We start from the raw sequence: 25,863 nt of genomic DNA on the forward strand, positions 1-25,863 counted from the left end.
GGTACCTATTTTAAGGAACCCTTTTGACTCTCTCAGTCTGATTCTGGTCTTATTCAAGCTGGTATAAACCTGAAAATTGAATGTAGCTGCTCCACAGCTGGTTTAAGAAAACCAGTCTCAACTAAGTAAGCTCTTGAAAGACAGTTCCTATTCTATATCACAAAATCATAACATCAAAAGCGAAGGATATCACTTTTTATTACCTGTCCATCACTTGAATCTAACCTCATCAAAGTTAATGTCAGCATTAATTATAATAGGAAAGCAAATACGGTCTGCTGACTGCTGTGGTGCTGCTACTCTCTTACACATAAACATACTAAAACCTGATCCCTTTGGTATTTAGCACATATATGAAATTCCTGCTGAACTAAACCATTCCTTTTCATCTGTGACAAGTCTGTTGTATTAATAATAAACAGATAAGTGAGTATTTGGAGAGATTTAAATTGGGCCACAAAGACTAATCAATATACAAGATGAATATAAAGGTCAGTAAAAATATTTCAGTTATTATTATAGTATGTGGCACTTGGCATGTGAGAGAAAATAGAATTAGGAGGCAGAAATTTTTATCTGTGTGAAAGAGCTTGGTATTCGTTGTTGCATAAAAACTCCAAGCTGCAGTAGCTTGAATAAGTCTCAGAAAGTGCTATATAATGTGAGCTAGTGTAGATCATAATGCCATGAACACCACTACTGCAGGCAACACGTGGCTGGTGCTCTGAATGAGTACTGCCTGCCTCAGGTGACTAGAGAGGGGACTGAACTCTTCTTTGGGTAACTTAAAAGTTAGGGAGCACGACCATTTCTGCTTTCCCTTGAATATTGCCATGTCAGTTTTCTTCCTCAGGCTTTTCAGACACAGCCTTCATAATAAATGCAATATTTCATCTATTTTGCAATTATTGTAGAGGGGTTGCCCAGCCAGTCCAGGCATATGCCATGAGTTAAAGCAGGTTTACTGCATCATGCATTTACATCAACACTCATTCCCCCTGGGCACACTCCTGTCACTTGGGTATGTGCAGAGCTGCTCTGCACATCCACTTTGACCAGGAGCCTTGGTTTTATTTGGTCAGGCAGCTCCCACCAGAAGCTGCACATTGGAGAATCTCTGATAAATAGACAAGGTATTTAAATTTTCTTTGCTCAAAATTTGTTAGATGTGAATAGTTGAATGCAGAAAATTCTCACAATTTTTGTATCAAGGAAGTTGTTCAGTAAGGAAAGATTCAGGCTTGGGCTTCAGTCATTGTAGAAAAAATACAGGAGTCAAACAAAACCTGGGATTTACCTTTGGTCCAGGAAGGCCAATTCCTACTGATCCCTTCTGTCCTTGAAAACCTTGATTTCCTTTTTCTCCCTGAACAAAATATGGAATTTAATTTTAACTGAAAATTAAAGTAAAATCTATGTTGTCTCTGTTTACTTTAGAACATTCTGCATCAAAGAGAAAGCCAGATATTTGTATTATGCAACGAAGCACACAATTTTCAAGATAAAAGTGGTCTGACTATGGAGAAATAAGCAAGTGACTATCATTCAGAACATACATGAAACCTTTTAAAGTATATAATGAAGAATTATTCCTGATTAACTAAATGAAAATTGTCATTTCACTGGAACAAATGAAATGAAACAAATGAAAGCTCACTGAGGCTCAGACAGTTATTTCATCCTGTCTACAAGCAGTAAAATGAGATCCAATGCAACGGTTCTCTAAAAATACACACCCAGAATTCGTTTTTCTCCTCTTAAGTAAATAAGAAGACATCTCTACTTTTCACAGTGTGTGGAGCTGAACATCTTTCTGCTGATACTTCAGAAGGCAGTATTATTTTAGTTACAAAGCTCAAATTTGTTTGTAATGATTGTTCCACATGCCCTGCTGCATGCACACAGACTTGAAAAGCATGTCCATGCTAGCAATATGGTCATACAACATTATAAAACACAGCTATTATCTAAAATACAGAGAAAATTCATCACAGCATCTGGCTTCCAAAACTTTCTTGTTTTATTTAATAATAGGGCAACACATTTTTTTTTTTCCAGATCAGCTGCTGTATGCATTTTTTAAATTCAACTAGATGTGGTTATATTCCCTGGTACATAAGTCATAGAATCATATGATTCAAATGCTTCACCATAGTTCATGTTACATACATACATAATTGACATAACAGCAGTGCCTGGTGCAGATAGCAGAACCAGCTACAGAGAATGCCAATGAGATCAGGAGCAGTTGTCACCTGTACCAAACCTACCCCATGAGATGCAAGTCCAAGGTTAATCAGTTCTGTTTTTCAGTCAAGAGCTCTCAGACTGTCCCACTAAAGCATCTATTACCAATACTTGTATTACTGCTCACAAATGGGTCTAAAGGGTCGTATTGCTCATAATGGGCAGAGAAACACAGAAATGTTTCCAAGTATCAAGACTCCAGCCTTTACCAAAGGTGCACTAGTGCAGCAGGACTGGCCACTGACCATTTCTGGTGTGCTGGACAGGGGCTTATGGATTTCTGCAGGTGGAGAAACAGCTGCACAGTGCACAGCCACGTCTGCCTTTTCTTCCTGGTATTAAGGGCTTCTGACTCCCATGAGCTGGGAGTTCACCAGGAGTCAGGCAAGGAGATGCAGCTCCTTGAAGATGCAGTGTACTATGAGTCATGTCTGTGGATGGTTTCCCCTGTCCAAATTCCAGATTTGACTGAGATCCTGCTGATGTGGAAGCTTCTGCTTGCACATGTGTGATTGTGGTCTCGCCTTGTGCTAAAGGAAGGTGCCCACTACATTCCACTGTTCACACCTCCACTGGAGCAAAGCCTTTACAGCCTTGCCCTTTGGGAGCCTCTTGGTCCAGTAGCCCTAAGTCAGGGAGCTAAAACGCTCTGCTTATCACTGAGGCTGTGTATCACTGACCTGCTAACTGTCAGCCTCTTGCCTCTGTAAGCAGAATTTCTCCCGTTCCCCTCTCCCCAGTTTCTTACAGCAGCAAAAATTCAGACACTGTTATGTAGATTCTGGAGACTGAAAAACAAACTGTCATGCACCAAATTGCACACCTAATGCACCAGGGGCAAAACCCAAATTTCTTGCAAATAGGAAATACTCCTAAGGCAATGGGATGCACAAAGCAATTTCTTTTGCACTGTTGTAGGAACTCATAGTGACTATTTAATCTACTTTAAGTCACTTTTTAGCAGGACTGTTCTTCTTGGGCCCTTCATTTAGGGATTAATGACTTTTAAACATAGTGAAACAGCGTGCCATCATGTTTCAAGGCTTGCTGTTCAGCAGTGGCTTTGACTATCTTTCCTGGTTAGGGCCATCACAGAGCTTCCTGACCAACACCTTTGCAGGTCTGCAGAGCACATATACAAGGACTAGAATTAAGATATGGTGTGTATTCCAGTGATCCTTCACTAATAATAAATGTCAGATCCAAGGAAGCTATAGATTTATTGCTGCTGTTTGTTACTGCCCATTTGACACTGTTAGGATGGTGTTCAGGCAACGAAAACTGAACAAGGCCTACTGTTCTAGACAAATTCATGGCTTTACAGGTGATATTTCTCGCAAGCACATGTGTGAGTTTCATCCTTTAAAATGTCAACTGCAGAACCAAAGCCTGCTTCCACTACTTGTGCAATCAATCATCATTAGAAGAATTTACCATAGATGCCATAACAGACCATTTAGTAAAACCCCAGAAGTATGCTGTATTAATTTAAAATATTTATAGTTTTGCCAGTTCAACCCATGTGCATAATTAAATTCAAACTTGACCATCAGCCTTACCATAAAAAAAAAGTGGTATGCATGTAAAAATGCAAACCCTTGAATCCCTGACCCTAATATCCCGCTATATTATAGACCAATAATCAGTTTTCTACACAAAAATGTCATTCTATGAACTGAGTGCAGATTTGACTATGTCTAGACTGCGGTTTTGAAAGGAAATAAAGCATAAAAAAAGAAAACCTGTAAATGTGGCTATCAACATAAAGTTACATGAAACCCATCTCATTTTTTGCATTCCATTCTTACCATGTGCACACTGAGATCTCTTACTATATATGAAAAAATACCTGGAGTGATATTGATAGTTCAAATTCAGGAAGACAGTAGCTTTAAGCTGATGAAGAGTGGCCAAAAAGAATGAATCTTGACATGTGAAGAGACAGAAAGACAAAACAGACAGATAGAAGATCAGCAGGCATCAGTATATGGAGGAAACAGGTACACCAGAGCAATTTGCCAAAGCTGTTCAGAAATAAGCTATTCTTAAGAATTATATAAAAATAATCATAATTTTTAAAAGCACTTGTTAAGGAAAGAAAATTGAAATGGCAAGACTGTACTCATACAACTTATGGGGTGCTACAGAGACAACACCAGCTGTTTCATCCACTACATCATCACAGTTTTGGTTTCAAACCCAATGACAAAGACCTTCCGTAACTTTCCAACATCCCTAAATTCCACATCCTTACTTTACAAGCATACATTTGTCTTACTGTGTGTTAGTGAACTGTACTCTTGTACTGGAAAATTTGCATAATAAAACCGAGTTTTCTATACTCCTAAAGTATGTTTTAGATATGTATTCATAGAATTACCAACACAGCATCCAAACATACATCTATGTGTATCTAAACACATATATATAGAGAGAGGTATGTAAATACATAGATATGTAGATAGAGAGATGTGAGAATATTTTGGGTGATGTTTATATTTTCTCACAAACAAAAATTACATAATTTATATATTTTATCATGTGTCATCTGATGCATTTGATTGCTGAAACATTTCTGTTCAGAATGGTGATTATGCTTTTATAAATAACCTCACATACCCATGGAATTAACAAAGATTAGATTCTGGAAATACAGCAGAAATGGTTATTAAAGACAGGTAGGAAATTGTTTTCCTATAGGTGACACAAATTTTTCTGGTTTTCACAAGAATAGAGCAAGGAGCCTTCAGAGATTCAACAAAAAAAGGGAGAAAAGAAAAGAAGACAAGAAGTTATGTCCTCACATTAAAATATGTAATAGCTTTGTGGTTACTGTTAATTAATATAGAGGCAAACTGCAAATGGATCAGAAACAATGTCTAGACAGTCATGACTCTTAAATGCATAGAGATATCTCTCTCTCTAGGAAAGCCTGGAAACAAAATAAATCAGAACCCACGAAAGTGACTTATGCAATAAGGGGAAAAGAAAGAACATAATAAAGAAAGCTTTTGTGCTATGAAACACCTCACAATGAAAAAAAGGAACTCTCTGCAGAGTAAAAAGGGAAATGATTGAACAGAAATATAAAAATGGAAGACATTAAAAATGGACTCAAAGCAAGTCCTGAACAAAATAAAGTCCAAAGGAACCTGTGCTTTTCTGGCAAAGCCTGTATGAAGTAATTCTACAATGAACCAAAGAAAGATTCTCCTCCAGATGATTTTTCAAACAATAGACATTTTTATAAATTTGTTTGTTTTATTCAGAATGTCATTATTTTCCAATGAAGACCTGTTTGTCAGTGAATTCCACAGTGGCTTTAGTGTCTACAGCAAATCACAGGACAGAGAGGCACCTTTTCTAAACCATGTAGAACAATGCCCCTTTCACTGACTTACTGGTAATTTGACAACCTAGACTTGGAGATCTGAGCACAATACCCCTGATCAGGAACATATTGCACCAAAAACTCAATTTTAAGCACACTGATTTAACAAAAACAAGAGAAACTTGGGTTGTTCTCCACTAGAGCCTCCAGTTTTAATAATTTCTTCTACGTATTTATGACAAGGCAGTTTAATAACTTTGAATGTCCAGAATATGTTGTCGTATTTGTGTTTCTGTTTATAGGGAGAGAAGTCGTGGCTATGGCAGGAACTGGGTGAATAAAAACTTTCCTTTAATAAAAAATTAAAACTATCCTTTAAATCTAAGTAAATCAGTAAGACATGGCAGAGATGAGTGTAGTTTTCCAGGTTAAGTATATTTGCCATGACAAGAACAGTAGGAAAGCAATTGGGTGCAAACAAAATTGAAAACTCAGCAGATAAAGTAAATAGTACGTAATTTATGAATAAGAAACTTAAGTGTAAAATGAAATATTGCAGGCATTCACCTACTCAGTGACAAAGAGGAAGAAAGACAATCAATCTCCTCAAGAGTCAGTTTTAAGAAGAAACTGGACAGATACCAGTTTAAGCTGGATTACCTTACTTCCTTGTATGCTGTTGCCAGGGAGTCCAGGTGGACCAGGCAAGCCTTTCTGTCCCATAATACCCTATAACAGTGAGGCAAAAAAAAGAAGAATTAGGAGGTGAACTCCTGGTAACACTAAAGAAGTCATCTCAAAGTCACTGCAAGCAAAAAGTAAAACCATGTCAAAGACTAGTTCTGATTCCTCTTTGGTTTATGGTTTCTCAGTGTGGGTCTTAGTAATTATCTTTGGCAAATTCCTAGGGAAGCAAAGAAACAATTAAGCTTAAAATAATTAAAAAATAATAGTTGCTCATGACATAGTATGATATTTTCCCCATTTTTTCCCCACACAGAAGACAACAAAAAACATCTTTATACAATGGCTTCCTATAATCCCTCCACACAAGAGAGGTATAACAGTAGAAGCACAAAGGACCAGAGTGAAAGTAAATCTGTCAGGCATGTTAGCTAGTTCTTGTGCACGATGTAGATATGCCAAGACCCTGTGGTGCCACTGTCTTAGGGAGCACCAGTCATTCAGAAAATCTTAAGTGGGAGGGCAAGGATCAAGTGGGATCTGCTGATTTGTGCCGATACAGTCAAAGTCAGGTAAAGCCCTAGTGCTTTGCAGGCAGGCTAATCTAGCATTTTTAATTCTTGAAGGCTTTGTGGTAATAGCACAGAGTGTCACACATTTGTAGCATTTTGACACTCAGTCCAAACTTACTATTGTTAAACAGGCTGTGTCAGTATGATTTACCAAGGTACTGAAACTGCTGCAGCTTTCGGGAAACAAAGGAAATCAGTCACATCCTAAAATGCTCTCTCGCTTATTGCATTTCTGTAAGGGGTTGGTAGCAGCAATGTGTCTTAATTCAGATACTAGTTTATACAAAAGGGCAGTGGAGACTTCTGTTACTCTCTGCTAATTCTAGAAAAGTTAAAAAGTCATAACTATTTTTAAATTAAATTAACACAGAGAAATACACAGAATGTTTCTCCTCATTGCCTTTGTAAAAATAATTGATGGATACACCTGCAATAAGGAAATCCTGATAAGTACAGCACTTCTTTTCTTCTCAGTATGTCTTTTTTGAATTATAAATCACTCTAGTGCAGGGAGAAAAAATTGCCCAGATGTTGCATGCTTTTTTCTTATAGAATTAGCATTTTGCTTTCATGTTTCTTTCCTAATGGTTTTACTAATCATATTAATTGAATTTGATTTGAGTAAAAATTGCAACATAAAATTCACATTTAATGTATTTTCCACCACAAAATAATGTCTTGGAAACAGGATAGATACCAGCAGAAGAAATGCATCTTTTAACTGATTTACCAGTTTAATAGCTCTGTTCAATTTCCAGCTGTAGTCTCATAAAGTTTAGCTGAAAATGCAATTTTTATCCTGTTAGGACCCCTTCCTAATTTGGTTGGTAGAAGCGTATGGTTAGTGACCATGTTTTCGTGCTTGATTCCTCTTGCAGTTGCACCAATATAAATCAATAACTGATGAAGATCTTTAGGCGTCTGAAAGACCAGAGTCTGGCAGCCAGAATCACCAAATAGCACAAAAACTTCATCACAGCATCATACCAACCTTGGGACCAATGGTTCCTATTCCTGGTGGCCACGGGGGCCCAGGATAGCCTCTAATTCCATGGTCTCCCTGAAAATAGTCACAGAAATCTCAGTCATTTATCACCTAATAACTATTATATTTTTCATCCACTTATGAAGCAGTCAAACTAATGAGTTTAAAAAATGAGCCGAATAAATGCTATGTGAATAAACAGCTGCTTCATAGATAGGTATAAAAAAAAGCACCCAAAATACAGCACCAACATTATTTATGCTCTACAGGAAGGTCCATGTGATCAAAATCACCTACAGATTTAGAACACTACTTTGGAAACTTATCAGATACAGAAAAAAAGAAAAGCAAACTTGTTTTGAAACAGTACCATTTTCCCTTCACATTTTGCAGTGGTTTACCAGGACAGACAAGAAACTTGTTGGTGGGACACAATAGAGATCATGCCCTTTACTGATATTGTGCTTGTTTTGACACTAGAAACATTTAATTTCCAGAACTGTCAAACTTAAGCAATTATGAAAACTAAATTAATTTTAATAGCATTAATATAGAAGAATAAAAAGAACAGCCCTTTGTTTTCTTAGAAAGCCTCAATGCAAATACTTTTATCTTATTTTCTTAAGGAAATGAGGCTTGAGAGATACTCTGTCTGTGCTTCTGCTTGTCTTTGTTGGTCCTCTTTTTTCTTCCGGTATATTATGAAGTCATCATTTGATTTCAGCCAAATTCATCAGAAATGTATGACCTTGAGCATATTCATTCTTGACAGTTTTGATGATAGTTGGAGGCTGGGTAATGGCAGGAGATTCAATCTGTGGTTTCACTGAGAAACAAAGAAAACCCAGAGGGGACTCATCCCTTAAGCACCAGGAAGAGAGAAGACAGCAGTCATCTAGTCAGGGGAAAATGAGTGTAACATGGAGCCTAGTGCTGCAGACAAACCCAGCAAAGGAGATGGGGGTCAGGGGACATTGGTGATAGCAGAAATGCACAGGGACAAAAAAGGCAGTTTTGTTTCCCTCAATCCATAATTGTACAAATGAGGGAATAGGTTCACATTCAAAATATCATCACTGGAAAACTCCCATGAGTTTGAAAAGAAAAAAAAAGTTCCTAACCGATGAGTTATAAATGCAGAATATTCTGAATCAGGTTTAGCCTGATATCCCTAAACCTATGACTGTAGAGGCAAGTGCAAAAGAAAGAAATTTACTGATAAGCTATGGATCATCCAATATATTAAAAACAGAGCAGAAGAAATTCAATTTCTTGATATAATAATAACAACAATTAATTATAAAAACGCTTCATTTTACTTCTTTTTGAACTGGGAAAAGCTGTAGAAAAGGCTGTGCCTACAGAGGGAACATTCGATCTAGGAGAGAGGTGCAAGTATAAAAAAGGAAGGAAAGAAACAGAATCTTTTACTGATTTTCTTTAGGTCGTGGGAGGAATGTGCACAGCCATTATAGTGACTGCTTTTAGGTGAAATTCCTACGGTTCAATCTCTAAGGCTAAGGCATAGTCTGAGCTTATAATGCTTTCCTTCTCGATATAACGTTTGGCTTTGGAATTTCATTTCAATTCTTCTTTCTTCCAAAGCACTGGAGACTGGCCAGTTTGAGTCAAGACATAGGCATGGTACATGGATGCTCTTAGCTTTAAATTTGTGTGCCAGGCTGATGGGGTTAAACTGACTGCTACGTTCAGTTGTGAGGAAATTTCTCTCTCAGACGACTTAAGGCTTTTATATCACACCTTCCCTGCCAGTGCAAAGAGCCAAAACACTGGCAATGCCCTTGAACTATTTTTCCAAAATTTTAGCTATAAGCTTTTAAAGATTGCAATCTTAAGTATGTAAATATTGTAGCTCTTTAGTCTGGTACATGGTAGTGGGAAATGCCCCTCCGCAGTGGGATGAGTGGTAGATGTTTCTTTTAAAATATGTCCAGTTTCTCAATTCCACCTTCAATGCATTTTCTTACAATTTCCTTGAGATTGTCATATTATTAGGAAATACTGAGAGTCTTGCCAAAGGTAGGCATTTGTTATCAAAGGGGTATTTATTGGTACTCAATGTCCCCACAACCATAATACAGCCTTAAGAGGTTTGTAGCACTCTTCATGAGCAGAAGTTGCACAGAGCAGCCAAAGCTTTCCTTGCCCAAGCCTCCCTCTGAAACCTGCTAGAGGTGCCAGAGCTAGGAGATACATAGAGATATATACAGATAAGACTTTTCATTATAAGTACTTTTTAGGAGATCCTGGGCTGCTGTGGCCTGAGAAACAGACTGTGAGCTGCTGTGATGGAAGCTGAATGGGAGGTTACCAAATATAAATGATTCCTTATGGTCCAGTATCCCATATACCTACAACCTGCTCTTAGACCAGCCGAGACCATAAAGAGCGTAAGGGTGACTTGAAGTCATCTGCCTCTTCCTCCCATGGGTAACACAGTCTTAACACAGGGTCGTTGCAGGTGAAGGATTGAATTTTAGCCTCACATGCTTAGTTAATACCAGATGTCTCACTGAAAAGCTCTTTTGTAGAGCTTTATAGTAATCCTCAAGGTTTCTGTATTTCTTGGCTTAAAGAAAAAGACTTTTATTTTGCTTTATGAGTTGTGAAGTGGAGCAGTTCTTTTTTCTAAGGTGTCACACTAAACTGTCCTCCAGAGAATTCATTTCAAGAAGGATTAGTACTGTTCTTTGATAAGGTCTAATTTATTTCCTGCATTGTGCTTGTAGACAAGCTTGTCAACATCAGCAAAACAGTGAACTAGAAAAACACCACTGAAACAAGAAATAAAGGACTGAGTCAAGACAGTGTAAAGTATGGGATTTCTATGTCTGTTCTGTACCATTTATTCAAGAAAAATTCATTAAATGACCTAATGGTCACTGAAAAGTAAATCTTGGCTTCCAAATATATATACCTCATTTAGTGTAAAGCATGTGTATTTGACACTCAAAATTACAGCAGACCCTGCAATACTGTAGTGACAGCTAATGGATATAACAGGATCTGTAAGAAGAAAATATTATAAAAAAAGATATTACATCTCTACTTTCCACATTTTAGTTCAAATAGTCAGGGCCCAAGCTGCAAAGGTTCTTTATATTGCAACTGAATTCAACCCAAATGTTCGTGCACTAGGGACTGTGCTAGAGATTTTAATAATCTTTCTGCTACCTAGTTACTTCCTTTATTTCTAGTGCTGGGCTCTTGCTCTTGAATGTCTGTAACCCACCTCCTAGCTGCCAACAGTGTTTTTAAATCAAACTTTTTATTGTATTCTGACATTATGTGCTTCTGTTTCAATGCTACAGAAAATAGGTTGCTGCCAAGATTGAATGCATCCCACATGTTACAATTTTGTTTTCACATGAATTTGACCTCTGATACATAAAATTCCTGTCTAGCAGTGTGCACATATGTGAGTCATTTCTGAAAGAAGAGAGAACAGAGCTCTGATTCAAATGAGTGAAACATTCCTATATAATGATACTCAAAGGAATTTCAAATTAACTAGTGTGTAAATTTATGAGTCTCTCTTATCAAATAAATGTTCTTTTTTATATTCTGAGATTGTTGCTGGTTTTATATTCACTTTTTTTTTATGTGAGAGGGATAAGAGGTAGCCAGTGCACTTATATTTTATTTGAAAAAAACAGAAGATTGTCCATTTTATGTACTAAGTTCTGGTGCAATTCTTGCAGTTCAAGTAAATTCTTCTTCCTTGTGGAACCTTTGCTACCAAAAAGTTACACAGAGATTAAGGATTCAAAAAGCAAAAAATCAGGGAAAGAGAAGTTAATATATTTAGATATTTATATAAATATATATATATATAATATATAAAGTTTCTTTTTTTCCAGTGCGCTCTATACCATGTCTGGTGTGGATAGAAAGAACGAAATCAGAGACGTTATACCTTGTTGGATAAGGCATGCTTTTGTGCAGCAGTCATACACTGCAAAAGCTACAGCTGCTCACTATGTATAGAACAACATACATTTCACCCCACATGACTTGCAGATCAGATCATCCAGTTTAACTTCATCTGAAGGAAATCCACTTCCTGGCTTGTGGGACCATTGAAACCCCTTTTTGCCTAAGATGAGGATAAGAGTTTCTATTACTAGATATTCCATTATACTATTTCCTGTTGTTGAGAACACAGCTACGTTGGGCAGGGCACGTCTCCAGGATCAAGGACTGCCGCCTCCCTAAGATCGTGCTCCATGGTGAACTTGCCACTGGTTGCCGCAAGAGAGGAGCCCCGAAGAGGAGATACAAGGACTGCCTGAAACAATCCCTCAGCCTTGGCCATATTGATCACCACCGTTGGTCTTCCCAGGCCTCCAGTCAGGAGGCCTGGAGACACACCATCTATAACGCTGCTGCTGCTTTTGAGAACACACATAGAATCATTCTTGAGGGGAAAAGACAATGCAGAAAGAACTGTGTCTTGCCGATACTACCTAAGAAGACTTTCTGCTGTGCCTTCTGCAGCTGGACTTGTCTATCTCGCATTGGCCTTTTTAGCCATCAGCGCGCTTGTAGCAAGTGTGGGTAGAGCCCCTTCCCAAATCTTCGTTTGCAAAGCCTGGCCATGATTTCCTGTCATGATTAAGTACTATGAAATTACAAGCCTCACATCTTGGTGTCTGCTGTTTCACTTTTGCTCAGTCAAATCTACATCAAAGTAACAGGCCTTTTGCCAAATTTATTACTAATTAATAATGTACAATTGATAATTTTCAACTACCTCAACACAGGTCATATTCCTACCAATAAATCTCTTTACCAGTACCATGAATATACTTCACAGACCTTGAGGAATGGTAATACTTTCTATGTCTCTGTCTTTGATGTCTCTGTAAAGGAATATGAACAGCTCTCTCCAACTGAAAAAAATTTATATTACTTGGAGCCAAAATTGGAAACTGTAAGTACTATAATAGATAACCTATTATTTAATTAAATATATTCAACATTTTATCAAAAGACTTACAGTGGTTTAAGAACAACTGACAAAAAGGTTAGATCCCATGTCCTCCACTGCAAAAACGGGACACATTTTCTCTTACTTTACAGCTTTTACCTCCTTCTTTCTAATGCACTTTATGATACACTATTGCACTTCCATCTCTTCCATGAGCTGGAACTTTTCTAATAATTACACAGTCCAGCAATTCTATGAATTCATTATTATAAGAAGAAAAGGAACTTGTGACCCACTTTCTGATAATATCTCATTTAAGCCAGGCACTATTTTTGCCTAAGTGCATTCCTGTATACTTTTGTATTTGTGGTACTTTTCAGAAACACAACACAAACATTGATTTTAAAACTTACAGCTGTGAGAAATTTCACTGCAATTATTCTAGCGGTTTCCTTTCAATTAAAAAATAATCTTTTATTTCCATTTTGGACTTAAGTCAAATTTCTTTATATGCACCTCCTATAGACCCACTGAAATTCTGATTTATATTTCTGGGGTTTTTAATCTTTAAACCATGGCATTGTAGTGGGAGATCATCTTATTCGATTACTTGACACGACTTCCCAATTCCTTTTCTTTGAGAAACATTACTTTGCAGAATTATACATTTAGGAAATCAGGAGGAATTCCAGAAGAAATTATACCCTTAGACATTTTGTAGTCATAAGTTACATTTTTAAAAACATTAATAATAATTTCATATGAGATTCTAGGATTTTAATGAAATATTTTTCTGTAGTACCAAAAAAATGTATTATAAAACTATATCATATAGAGTCTGATATCTCAAATTGGAAAAGATACAGTCTCCTACAGAAAAAATTAATTAGTTTAGCAGTAGGCATTTTCCATAAGTTTATCCTGAATAATGTAATTGACATTACTTTTAGTTCTTTAGTAGTTTGTGTCATGGGCCTTGCATTACTTGATGTGCAATGCCTCATATTGATATGCAGTAATTCAGAATGGAAGCACAAAGCCAGGTTTCTCAGATCCCAGTGTCAGACCATTCTGTGGTAATTCTACAGTCAAGTCATTCTAAGAATCATAGAATCATAGAATTCTTAATGTCCTTAAGTTTTTCCTTTATTGTGGATATTTTTAAGAGGTTATTGCAGTTTATTTTAAATAGGAATTCTCATGTTCTGGGAACTGAAGTTAAAAGTTCTTTCTGTTTGGGAAAAAAACTTCTTTGGCAATATTTATTTTGTTTTCTCCTGCAACACACTGCTTGTTTCCTATTCTAATTCCTTTGTCAGCTTCTTCGTTTTGTCTGTCAAGTTTTGTCTCTAAGCAAACATTAATTTTAGATAAAAGTCTATAGTCTTCTCTTAGGAATCCATTTCTAGGAACTTTAAAAATATCTCATTAGTTCCATGTAACACCTGACTCCCTTTTGGCCTCATGCTTTGCACTTCCGCAGAAGAAAGAAAGGGCATAATTATTAGGCAACACCATGCTTATGTCGGAATCTGAATTCCACATGGAAACACCAACATCTAGAAACCTTCTGGGTCTTTGGATGCATGGAAAATCTGCAGATTTGCATCAAGTCTGGGGATAAAGCAAGAACTGGTTTCTATCGTGTCAGAAAAGTCTATCACTGGCTTTTCTTCTAACTGAAATGGAAAGTGAAAAATGAGAATGCAGTACTTTGTCATATTTTTTTATTCTAATCTAATGCATTTTTGGAAGATATTTGTCTACCTTGTCTATGAGTCAGATGCATGTACTCCTATTGTGCAAGTACCTTTGGTCCAGCATCTCCCACGCCTTTTGGACCTTCTGGTCCTGGAGGTCCTGCTGGTCCTGGAGGTCCCTGGTACAGCAGAGGAATAAAGCATGTCAGTAGTTGTCCTAAGGGAAGACTACTTATATGCTTCAACAAAGAAGAGAATTTCTTCACATTTCTGATGTGTACTGAGTGACAGCCATCCTCAGTCCCAGGCGGAAACATAAAAAAGACTATTAGAGTGGTGGAAAAAAAGTACAGCTCTTGACTGAAGAACATTTGAGTTGTTCTCAGCTCAGAGAAAACAGTGAGAAAGCAGACAATGCTCCATGATTCATACACTGCAGACATTAGACAACTGGAATACCAGAGCTAACCCACCTAAATTTGGGGGTTAGGTAACCCTGTGTCCTAGTTTCAGCTTGGGTACAGTTAATTTCTTCTGTGTAGCTGTTACAGTGCTGTGTTTTGGATTCATAAGAGAGTGTTGTCGACAACACGCTGATGTTTTGGGTTTTAGCTAAGCCATGTCTATCCTAAGTCAATGACTTTTTTCCTTGTCTTATGCTCTGCCAATGGGAGGGAGCATAGACGGGATAGGTGACCTGAACTGACCAAAGGGATATTCCACACCATAGAACATAATGCCCAGTGTATAAACTGGGGGAAGTTACCTAGAATCTGGGGCCAATCTGGGTTTAGGAAGAGGAGCCTTGCATTGGTTAGTGGGTAGTGAGCAATTTTCTTGTTGACCACTTGTTTGCTTCCTTTTTATTATCATTATTACTATTATTATTTACCATTATTATTGTTGTTTACTTTATTTTCAATTTTTAAGTTGTTCCTCTCTCAACATAAAAGTTTTACTTTGATTCTCCTCCCAATTTCACTGGGGTAGGGGGAGGAAAAAAGGAGGGATTGAGCAAGCACCCTTCACGGTGCTTAATTTCCATGGTTTAAGCCCTGACACTAACAGACTTGGGTGCATTTGTGTTTGACAGCCTGTTCTCCTGAACTCCCCACTCAATTCATCAGCTCCTTCAGCTGCCTTTCATACTGCTGGGAGCACTCCCAGCCTCTCTTTCAGCCTTCATAAGGCAGATGTCTTTGCCCCACCATGCTACTGAGACAGCTACATAAATCTTGTCTGCCAGTGGTTTATGAAGTTGGTCTTTCCAGATCACGGGGCACAGAACAGCAGGGGAAAGATGTGTGTTACAGCACAACAGAACCTTTACACATTACATGAAATGTGTCAGGTATGTGGTATTACACCAGGCATTCTGAGTGAGTGCCTTTTGAACTAATTCTGGTCCCGAAGGATCTTCCCAGGAACAGTTTGAACGATAGGAAATTGGAGCTGAGTCATGACTTATTTCAAAGCACTCAGGCCCCACCTCAGCGCATTTGTGAGTGCCTGCATCATTGTAGTTTGAAATAATGCTGGATCAGAGACATAGAATAAATAATGCTAATGGAATTTTGACGTGGTGGTTGAAGGACGGCAACAGTACTTTCACCTACTAGTGAAAAGCTGGTAAACATGTCCGTATGGTTTGGATGACTGAAATTTAGGATGATATGTCCTTGTAATGGAATTTGGCAGCTGAAACAGCTGTATTAACCCACTCTGGAGACAACCATGAGAAAAGCAAGGGACAGAAAATCTTCAGATAAGAGGATTTAACCTCCTAGTATGAAAAGCAGCTGAAAAATCCAGGAACTGAAACTGCAAAATTTGAACAAGCAGATGGTATTAGAAATCTTGAATAGAGAACAGTAAAGAAAAGGGAGGGAGGGAAAAGAATTCAAAGCAGGGATTATATTAAACATGTATAAGCAGTCATAAAGATTTTTATACAATTACATGGTATCCTTTTCATGATGCTGAAATGAGAACCGTTTATATCCAGTTCTGACTGCCTGTAGAACTGGCACTGTATCTAGGACAGGAAAGGATTTCAAAATATATGTGTAACATTTAAATTAGCTAAAGGAATATTAATTACACTTAGTTAAGTAACTAATTCTAAGCAACTAAGTATTGAGTTATCACATGGAAATTTTCTTTTTTTCCAGTAGAACACAAAGTACAGAATTCAAATTGTACTTACAGCTTCACCTTTGTGACCATCACCTTTTGCTCCAGGGGGTCCAGGTGGTCCAGGTAGTCCCGGGTTTCCCTAAATATAAAAAAAGTAAGTCAGAAATCATGCCAGTAACTCGATCTTCACAACATAACAAATATTAAAAATATGTAAGGAAACTACTTAACATCTTTTTGGAAATAGAGAATAGCAGTTAGTAGCTCCTGCAATTTGTTCACAAAGTTCAGGAATTTTTGTGCTGTTTTACTTGTTTTTTTTAATTGATTGAAAAGAAGTTTTTATTAGGAAATTATTAATTTCTAGATGTTTGATTGCAGAGAGAAATCTTCAGACTATTGACTTTATCTTCAGCCTGTACAAAGTTAAATTTATTTTTAAAAACCTAAACTTTTATGAATTTGGGGGTAAGTACTGACATTTGAGCAATGAACTGAACAATACTGAAACATAATATGGCAGCCTTAAGTTGTATGTTACACATTTTGCACTTCCAGGTAATCACATTGGTTCACTCACACAGTAATGCAAAACTGCGTTCTACAAGGGAAAATAGTAAAAGAAATAAATACAACCAGCTATAAGAAAGAGATCATTTCTCTTAGTTCAGCCTAAAATGCTTTGTATCAAGAGACAACCACTCCTTCTGTTGACTCTTCCACTGACTTCCACTAAAGATTTGTGCATCTGCAAAACCTCTATGCATCTTTTCAGGGCCAGAAGAGAAGTCCCACAGAACCAAGAAATATTAATAGACTACAAAAGGGTGTTGTAGAGTGTTGTAAACAACTCGTCAATATACATACACATAACATATCCTCAAGTACATATCAACAGCAAATATTTCCCTGTCTATGCCGGTAAAAGCAAATAACCAGAAAAATGGAACTAAAAAACTAAAAAACAACAAAACTGCTGTTTCATCCTTGTAACACATCTGTAGATTTCTGCAACAACGTAATACTTCAAGAAACTAAGAATGGAGTCCTGTTAGCAGTTCAGATCTCAGCAGCTGGTCTGTCTGAATACATTGTCCATGGCTGAAGAACAAATCAACTCATACTCTAGTTAGATATCCAACAAAAACAGACTTTGGGTCCAAATTTCCTGATCCATGAACATCTCTACCATAGATACAAACAATCAGACCTTCTTAACCAATTTAGTCCTGTCAGAAAAATGGAAGAGCTGCTTTGGGTCCTCTAAAGCCATATATTACAGGTTTAGGTGAGGAGGTAGGTAAATGAAGAAACGCAAGGTAAGACTCAATGTTCTGGTTAAGATGAAACCCTGAAACTACTTTAAGATGAAATCTGGAATAGGGATGCAAGCATGTCTTATGCTTAAGAAAAATTTACATAGTAAGTCACTGCCGTATGAATCACTTCTATTCTCAGATCCAATGGGATCGTTTAACTGGAAGACTTTAAACAGACCCTGACCACCAGATTCAAACTGTGTCAGCCCTGGAAGATGTTTCTTCATGTTTTCTAATTTTCAAATGATGGAATTCTGATCCAGCTCTGTAAAAATTTAAACAATCAGCATGTTTCCAGGTCTAGCTTTATAAAGGAAAGTCAATTTTACTTCTTCATGATTCTTAATATCCATAGTTCTTAAACTCCAGATAAAATGAGAAATGTTTTAGAAATGTTTAATAACAATATACTTAACAAGAAAGGAAAACATGGATCATGGGCTCCTATCTGCTCCTGGGTTCATAACTGCTTGTACTTGTAATCCCATTACAGTAAGAAATGGCCAAACAGATGTTTTCATTTAATCTTGAGACCATTGTAAATACCAAATACATGTTAACACATTCTCTTGTGTAAGAATTGAGATTTTATCAAGTGTCTGGTTTTACCATTTATATCTATAAATGCTAAAAATCTACTTAAGCCAATTCTATACCCAAATCTTACGTAAGAAACAGTTATCTAGTCCAGATTATTTTGTTAGGGTTTTTTTTAAATAGTTACACTAAAAATACACAAGAGAGGGCCTAGGAGCAATTCTGTGATTACTTCTTCACAGAATTTTGTGGTGTCTGGAACAGACAGTCACAGTGACTCACTCTAAGTTGGTGCAATGGCAAAAATGCAAGTGCCATTGATGTCACAGATGGCCTGCTGAATGAATTAATCTATTTTTCAGCCTTTCCAGGGCGATTTTAAAATAATTTTCTAAAGAAGTAATATAGAGATAGTTGCTTCTACACTCTTTCAAAGGAAAGAAAAATACAAGCATAAATCTTGCATCCATGGTCATTACTAAGAAAAAATCATCTGCTATAACAAAATCTAATTGTTTAAATATATGACTGGACAATTAAGTAATGTTCATCACTTCTTTGTATAAGAAAAACACAGTAATATTCTAGATTATAGACAAAGTAAATAAATCTAGTGTTCTTTAAAATGAAAAATAAATACTACTAATAAATGCTACATGTGATTCAATGTGCTGTGCAGCATTCTCTGGTAGGTGTAGGTGTACTGACAGAAACTTGTCAAGCCAGGAGGAAAGCATTATTGATATTCCTAAGATGTTATCACAAAAAAGTGCTTTAAGTGCTTTATTTTGAATTACATTGTGTTAGGTACACATAAACCAATTGGTTTCTGAATTTGAGTCTATCGTCTGTATTTGCACAAAGTGAATCAATGGATTGAGCAGAATATTTTATGTGCAGACATGATAAATGTGGAAAGAAAAGGAAAAAAAAAAAAAAAGAGGTTTACAAAGAAAGTTCCCTGAACTATTCCCTTATAAGTGGCAGAAGGCTTATAGAAAGTTACAACCCATATTACAACTGATGGAAGTTCAATACGATATAAACTGTGTTAAGTGGGGAGGAGGTGAAAGCTGCAAAGTACAAGGAAATATATTCAGTTTTTGCAGTAGAGGACTTAGGATCAGTTCTAGGGAGTGTTCTTTTCAGTTTACTCTTAAATAATGTAGAAATGTGAGTGGCATGGTTATCTAATGCTGCCTTATTATTCTGATTAGTTAAATGAAAGGCAATTCCAAGGAGTCAAGGAAAAACCCTACTTAAGGGTTTTGGTAATTCGGTGTTAAAATATCAACCAAATTCCATGTTGATAACTATAATGTATTATTCAAGGAGAAAAGGCAGTCATAACTTTTTGTACCTAACAATCATCCTGAACTATTATTACCACTTAAAAAAACAGGAGAGAGAGAACCATTCCTTGAAAATTTCAATTTACTTTTCAACAGTGATAAAACACCATAAATGTTATTTTTTTGTAAATTTATCTAAATTCTAAGTTATTTCTTAAGGACAATAGGATGGTCCTTGATCTTACCTTACTCTTCAAGCAGCCTTTGTACAAACTCATGTTTGTTCTACAGAAGAGAACTTTTCATTCTCTTACTTTTGTAAAGTCTGCAATCTCTGTCTGTGTTAATTCTGGATCCTCAGTTTCATCTCTGGTCTTTCACTTGGGTGTTGATCTTGTCATTTAATCACTAAAGGCTACAACAGTGAGCACAGCAATCCTGCTACAGTCTACTGTACTTCATTCTTGGTGATGATGTTAAAGTTGTAAAGGACATAATCAAGTAAATCCTATTCTGTAATATACATACACAGAAGTACTTTCAAAAGATCTATTCTTAAAATTCTTTACATTAGGTCTTGCTTGTGCTTTTGAATGTGCAAGGTTTGTAATACTGAAATGCTGTTATACTGAAATACTGTTAAAATAACTATTAACTCTTAGTTTATACTCAATAAAGAGCATATTGCCCATAGAGAGCTATAAAAGACCACATGAGCTAATGACAGGTGGAGATGAATTCGAAGAACTACCTTCCTAATGAACACTTCCTGTGGGAAGCTTCCAGGGTGAGAAACTATTTTGTGTTTCTTCTTTGAAAAGGTAATGTTTATTTTTAAAACAGACTTAACCTGGAGTGATGGAAAAGTTGAAGAATTGGTGAGTTCCTATCTTAAAGTCATTCAAGTGGTGTGCATATTTTACAAGAGTTTTGCATTTGTCTCATGTTTATTTACTTTCCATCTTTTGTCTAAAAACTCCTACCATTGGTCCCATTATGGAATTTCCAGGAAGTCCATCATCTCCCCGTGAGCCTTTGGGTCCTGGATCCCCCTATCCAAAAAGAAACAAATTCAAAATTATATTCAGTATATTCAGCAGTCATTTCCAAAGTTTTACAGAAAAGAACAAGTATTCAAGTCTTTCTGACAGTGACAGTTCTTGAGTTAGGTAATACAAAATCAGTATTTCTAAAGAAATATTTTACTACCTTGATTTGACCTATCTTATACTTTTGTTACTCTGCAACTATGTAAAAGATTTTGTTCTGCCTTTTTGAATAACTTGATGGCTTTAGTTTTCAACTGAAGGGTGAATATTATAATTCAGTTTCAGAGGCCAGATGCACCTGTGGCTTCTGCCTGCTTTTGCTCACACCAGCAAGGCTGCATGACTTCATTTCTGCCAAAGCACATAGAGAACAGCAAGGAAATTCAAAGACAAGTGCTGACACAGAGCATGTTTAGAAAACCTATAGATGCAGTGGTGCAGCATTTCACAATTGCAAGCTCCACAGTCTGAAGACTCAAGGAGAAACTTGAGTTTTCCTCAAATATTATCCAATTCAACTGTTTCGAAATCTTAGCTCTGTCAGTGGCTTTCCTGGAAAGCAATCAGCCTTAGAATTCATGTTCCTTATGTTATCCCTTCACAGAGCAAAATTTGTCTCCTTCTAGTGTTTAATCTATGACAACAGATGTTTCACTTTACATTAAGGAACTTAAAAAGAAAATTTCAATTTTCAATTAAACATTTACAGTTTTTCACACTAGTGAGAAGGACAGGCAGTATTTCAGGAAACATTCACTAGGGAACACAGATCAAATATTCTATCACAATCACTGAGCAGCTGTAACCATGAGAAAAAAATATTAGAAAAAACAGCTTTCTAATGTTACTGTCTCCATATTAGTAACAGCATAATGGTTGTCAAGGGAAATAAAACTCCAGCCCCCAAAGGTGGGTGTAGCTTAAAATAAATGAACTTCCAACCACAGAATCACAGAACACGCCAAGTTGGAAGGGATCCACAAGGATCATCAAGTCCAGCTCCTGGCCCTGCACAGAACCATCCCCAAGAGTCACACCATGTGCCTGAGAGTACCATCCAAATGCTCCTTGAACTCTGTCAGGATGGTGCTGTGATCACTTCCCTGGGGAGCCTGTTCCAGTGCCCAACCACCCACTGGGTGAAGAACCTTTGTCTAATATCCAACCTAAATCTCCCCTGATACAACTTTAGGCCATTCCCTCAGGTCCTGTCACTGATCATCCACAGATGGATGCAACCATGGCAGTCCAGGAGTTAAGACCTCTCGCAATCACCCACTACTACCTCAAACACTTAGAGATGTCCTAAAAAGACCTCAAACCATGGTAACTCCCAGCTTTGAAAAACATTCCTTGCATTAGAAGTTTACAATGTCTTTCTTTTCTACTGCACATATCAGGATGTTTCAGGATCCCAATTACTAGTTACCATTGTATTTCCAGAGTGGAAAGAGAAAACAAACCTGTTACATTACTATCAACAGTCAGAAACACAGTAGATACTTGTTAAAACCGAGAAATTATTATGGAGCTAAAGAGACAAAGTTTTATATATTTTCGAAAAATCAGCTTGCATTTTATAATTACCCAAAACACTTGTTTTCTCTCATCAGCCACTGCATATGTAAGCACTAGTCTAAAATTCAGTAAAGGGTTTGGAAAAACTCCTACAGACTTCAGTGGATTTTGGATCATGGCCCATCTGCTATAAAAGTGATATGAACTGTATTGAACAGAATAAAGTCATAGTGAAAAAGGCAAAAAAGTCTGAAAATTTGTTATTTTTCAGCATGAGTTTTATCAGTGAACAATCTTGACCTGCTTACTGGTCTATTAAAAAATGTCACAGCAACAGGAAAAATGTGAAGAAGTGAGGCCAGTGTAGTGAAACCTGTCTTCATACAAGTCATGCCTTACAGCATGCCACTTGGCATAAAATTTGGCACATTATTATGGTTTGAAACCATTATAAGAGATAGGAGCACTCCATGTCTCCTTTTCTGTGTTTGCCTTTTAACTTCAGGTGTACCCTGAGCTTTTTGCATTCCTTTCTTTCTTCCTCCTCCACGCACAAACAAGTACAAACCACATCACAGCACTCTGTGGTGTCCTAGAGCCAGACTGAGTATACTGTATGTGCAATACCCTCATTTACTTTTGTGTGGGTGCACATATATTTTTAAGGAAGAAGATAAATGGGGATGAAATTACTTCGAAGTGTTAGGATGTAGGTTAGTGATTCGTCCTCTCTAAAAACTAACACCAAAGCTGAAAAGCATCAATAAAAGTTGAAGTTATCTGACACATTATAACAAGAGTAACTACTTTATTCTTAAAATAGCAGTGAATTTTCAAAAGTTTTTAAAACCTTCAAACTCAGATATACTCTTGCTGAATCCACCTATTTTACTCAGTAGGACAACTGGTTAGAATCACTTGGACAACTTTAATTTAGCTCATCAGTGCTCATACATAACTATAAGGTATGTAATTATATGTTTACGTATTGTTTTTCTCCTTGGGACCTCTGTTTCTTTTAGACAGAGGATGGAAATATTTCTGCTTTTCCTTTGTTCTGTTACGTCTGAAAGCATTAGATGCTTGAGAAATTTGTACATTACATAAATTCCAAAGATTCTTTTATAAAGTACAGAGGGAAGGGTTACCATGGAGGAACAAGCTTACTTTTGGTCCAACTGGGCCCTGTAGTCCTTTATGACCAATCAGTCCCTGGGATCCTTTTTCTCCAGGGTCACCCTGATGAAAACAAACACTTCTTTTTCAATCACAACTAAGATTCATTCACAGCTGTGGATGCACAGATAGCCAAAAACACAGTGATAATGACACTCATAATTAGAAAGGTAATCAGATGCTCCACTCCAACTAAAATCCCACTCAGTTCTAGAATTTGCCTCAAATGTCATGAATTTAACCAGGTGGGAGATAAAACCTGTCTGTCTACTAATACGTCTTTCCAGGCTTCTAATTTTGTATTCAGATATCTAACTAGTCTCCTAGTTTCTCTTAGTTTCTCTCTCCCTTTCAACATACTGAACTAATTCGTCACCTCCTAATTTCATTGAAAACTCTGTATTGAATTTTTAGGAAATCTCTACTACCCTATTAACTTAAGGTTCTACATTTATAGTCTGATTTTGCTACACTTGTTCAAGCTATGGAACACATTGCTCTCTCTTAAATCCTTTTAAATCATCAGTTAAAACAGAGTAGCTACTTAAGATGTAATGAGAGAAAAAGTAGGTCAGCATCCAAACCCTTGTAAAATAGGTCCTTCTAAAGTTTGTAATATTTTTCCAGTGTGCATGTCAAGCCATACCTTTTAACCTACATCTCCTTTGCCAGGGGGTCCTTCTGGGCCTCTGGGACCTTGATCTCCCTTTTCCCCCTAAGAGATATTAAGTGGTTAATTACTGTTCATGTAGCTAATTTTATTGAATCAATAGACTTACAAGAAACAATGCTTGCATAAACACATTCCTCAAAAATATGAGTATCTGGTTAATTTTTTTCTTCCTGTAAAAAATAAAGTATTCTGTCTTTTAAGCCCCTTCCACTCTCCTGCACCTATATTCTTTTTTTCCACAGACATTTGTAATAGTACCATTTGCAATTGCATCAGTCTTTTGTAGGAAGAATTGCAAGCGTATACTCATATGAGAAAGAGAAATGCTTGCAAAGTTATCAGAAAAGGTCTTGCTTAATCAATTCTAAGGAAAACAACTTTTAAAAATCAGTAGTTTTAGACAAGTCTGTAGCCAATGGCCAATCCAGGCTGCAAATATTTGCCAGGAACATTACTTCAAATAAATCACAAATAGCCCACATAGAACTTTCTATTAAGGAACACGACCTACAAAATATTTCGAACAATATGTCAGATTACTATATCAGGATGCCTGTAGGTAATTCAGAGAGTGAAAAGTAGATACAAGTAGATACAAGATCAGAAATAATTATTTTCAGAATACTTTCTGACTTTCTGCAAAATTCAGCTACCTTTCCTTAATTAAGGCTATTAAATAGCTTAATAGTTTTTAAGGATGATCTTGATTAAACAAAAGTTTTCCACATATTTTTCTGGGGAAAATAGCCTTTCACAACCACTAAGTGACTTTCAAAAATACCATTAGAATTACTCTAGTGCCCATCCACATTTGTAGCTTCTTATACACAAGAAAACCCCATGTCATATGTTTCAGGAAGAAAAAGCAGCCTGTGAGCACTAAATCAAGAGCTTGCCAAAGTTCTGTAATTCAGAACACAAAAACTCACAGAGGTTGAGAGATGTTTCAGCTCTTGCATTTTCATCTTCGTAAAATTTATTTTAGACAACTTTTAAAGATTATCCTCAACTCAAACAAGTAGGAGTATAGTTCAGATATAGGAAAACTGGGTACTGCAATTTTGTTCACATGGACCAAGCAATGTTTTTATTTTCCCAAAAATTTGTTTGTATGTGACTTTACTCTCCAACTTGGGCAAGACACAGCTATTGCTGCAATACTGAGCTGTCATAGCTGAACCTGCTTCTGCTGCTTCAGACTAGGTACAAGGTGGTAGCCGATATAGCTACTGCCAATCAATTACTCTCAGTAAGACTTATTTTATTATAGTTCAACTTCCAGTGTATATATCATTGACTTACAGGTAATCCTGGCTCACTAATTCCAGGAGGTCCTGGCAATCCAATTTTACCTTCTTGACCTTGAGCACCCTTGGGAAAAAGACAATTAGAAGGTTCAGTCCTAATTCAACTTGATACTTTTGAGGAGCATAAAATTTTCATATAGATGTCTTAATGGCAACTTCTAAAGAAAAGAAAAAGCATAAATGACATTTTAGAAACATTTGAAAGTACTTTTCAGTTAATACTTGGAGCACTAGATTGCATTCCAGCTCTCATGACGTAGGGTTAACTGCTTAAAAGTGTGGTCTAAGAGATGACAGGGATCAGGGAGGTAAGTTAGCCTAAATTTGGGTGCAGTACAACTCAATTGTGAAGCAGGAATGATCAGGTATGAGGGATCCTCACCATA

The 25,863-nt window shown here is 36.8% G+C and overlaps 1 protein-coding gene across 1 annotated transcript in view; it reads right to left on the reverse strand.

Moving 5' to 3' along the window:
* COL28A1 (collagen type XXVIII alpha 1 chain) overlaps positions 1 to 25,863 on the reverse strand; it is a 46,098-nt gene that overhangs the window by 7,804 nt on the left and 12,431 nt on the right. The window contains 11 exon segments of the mRNA XM_027911096.1: positions 1,298 to 1,366; positions 6,239 to 6,307; positions 7,826 to 7,894; positions 14,581 to 14,649; positions 16,677 to 16,745; positions 20,738 to 20,806; positions 21,804 to 21,811; positions 21,970 to 22,011; positions 23,470 to 23,560; positions 24,144 to 24,212; positions 25,473 to 25,541. Coding sequence (XP_027766897.1) covers positions 1,298 to 1,366; positions 6,239 to 6,307; positions 7,826 to 7,894; positions 14,581 to 14,649; positions 16,677 to 16,745; positions 20,738 to 20,806; positions 21,804 to 21,811; positions 21,970 to 22,011; positions 23,470 to 23,560; positions 24,144 to 24,212; positions 25,473 to 25,541 — 693 coding nt within the window.

The sequence above is a fragment of the Empidonax traillii genome, unplaced genomic scaffold, assembly GCF_003031625.1.
Source record: "Empidonax traillii isolate 1590-97213 ecotype Southwest subspecies unplaced genomic scaffold, ASM303162v1 scaffold30:size3273891, whole genome shotgun sequence".
NCBI lineage: Eukaryota > Metazoa > Chordata > Aves > Passeriformes > Tyrannidae > Empidonax > Empidonax traillii.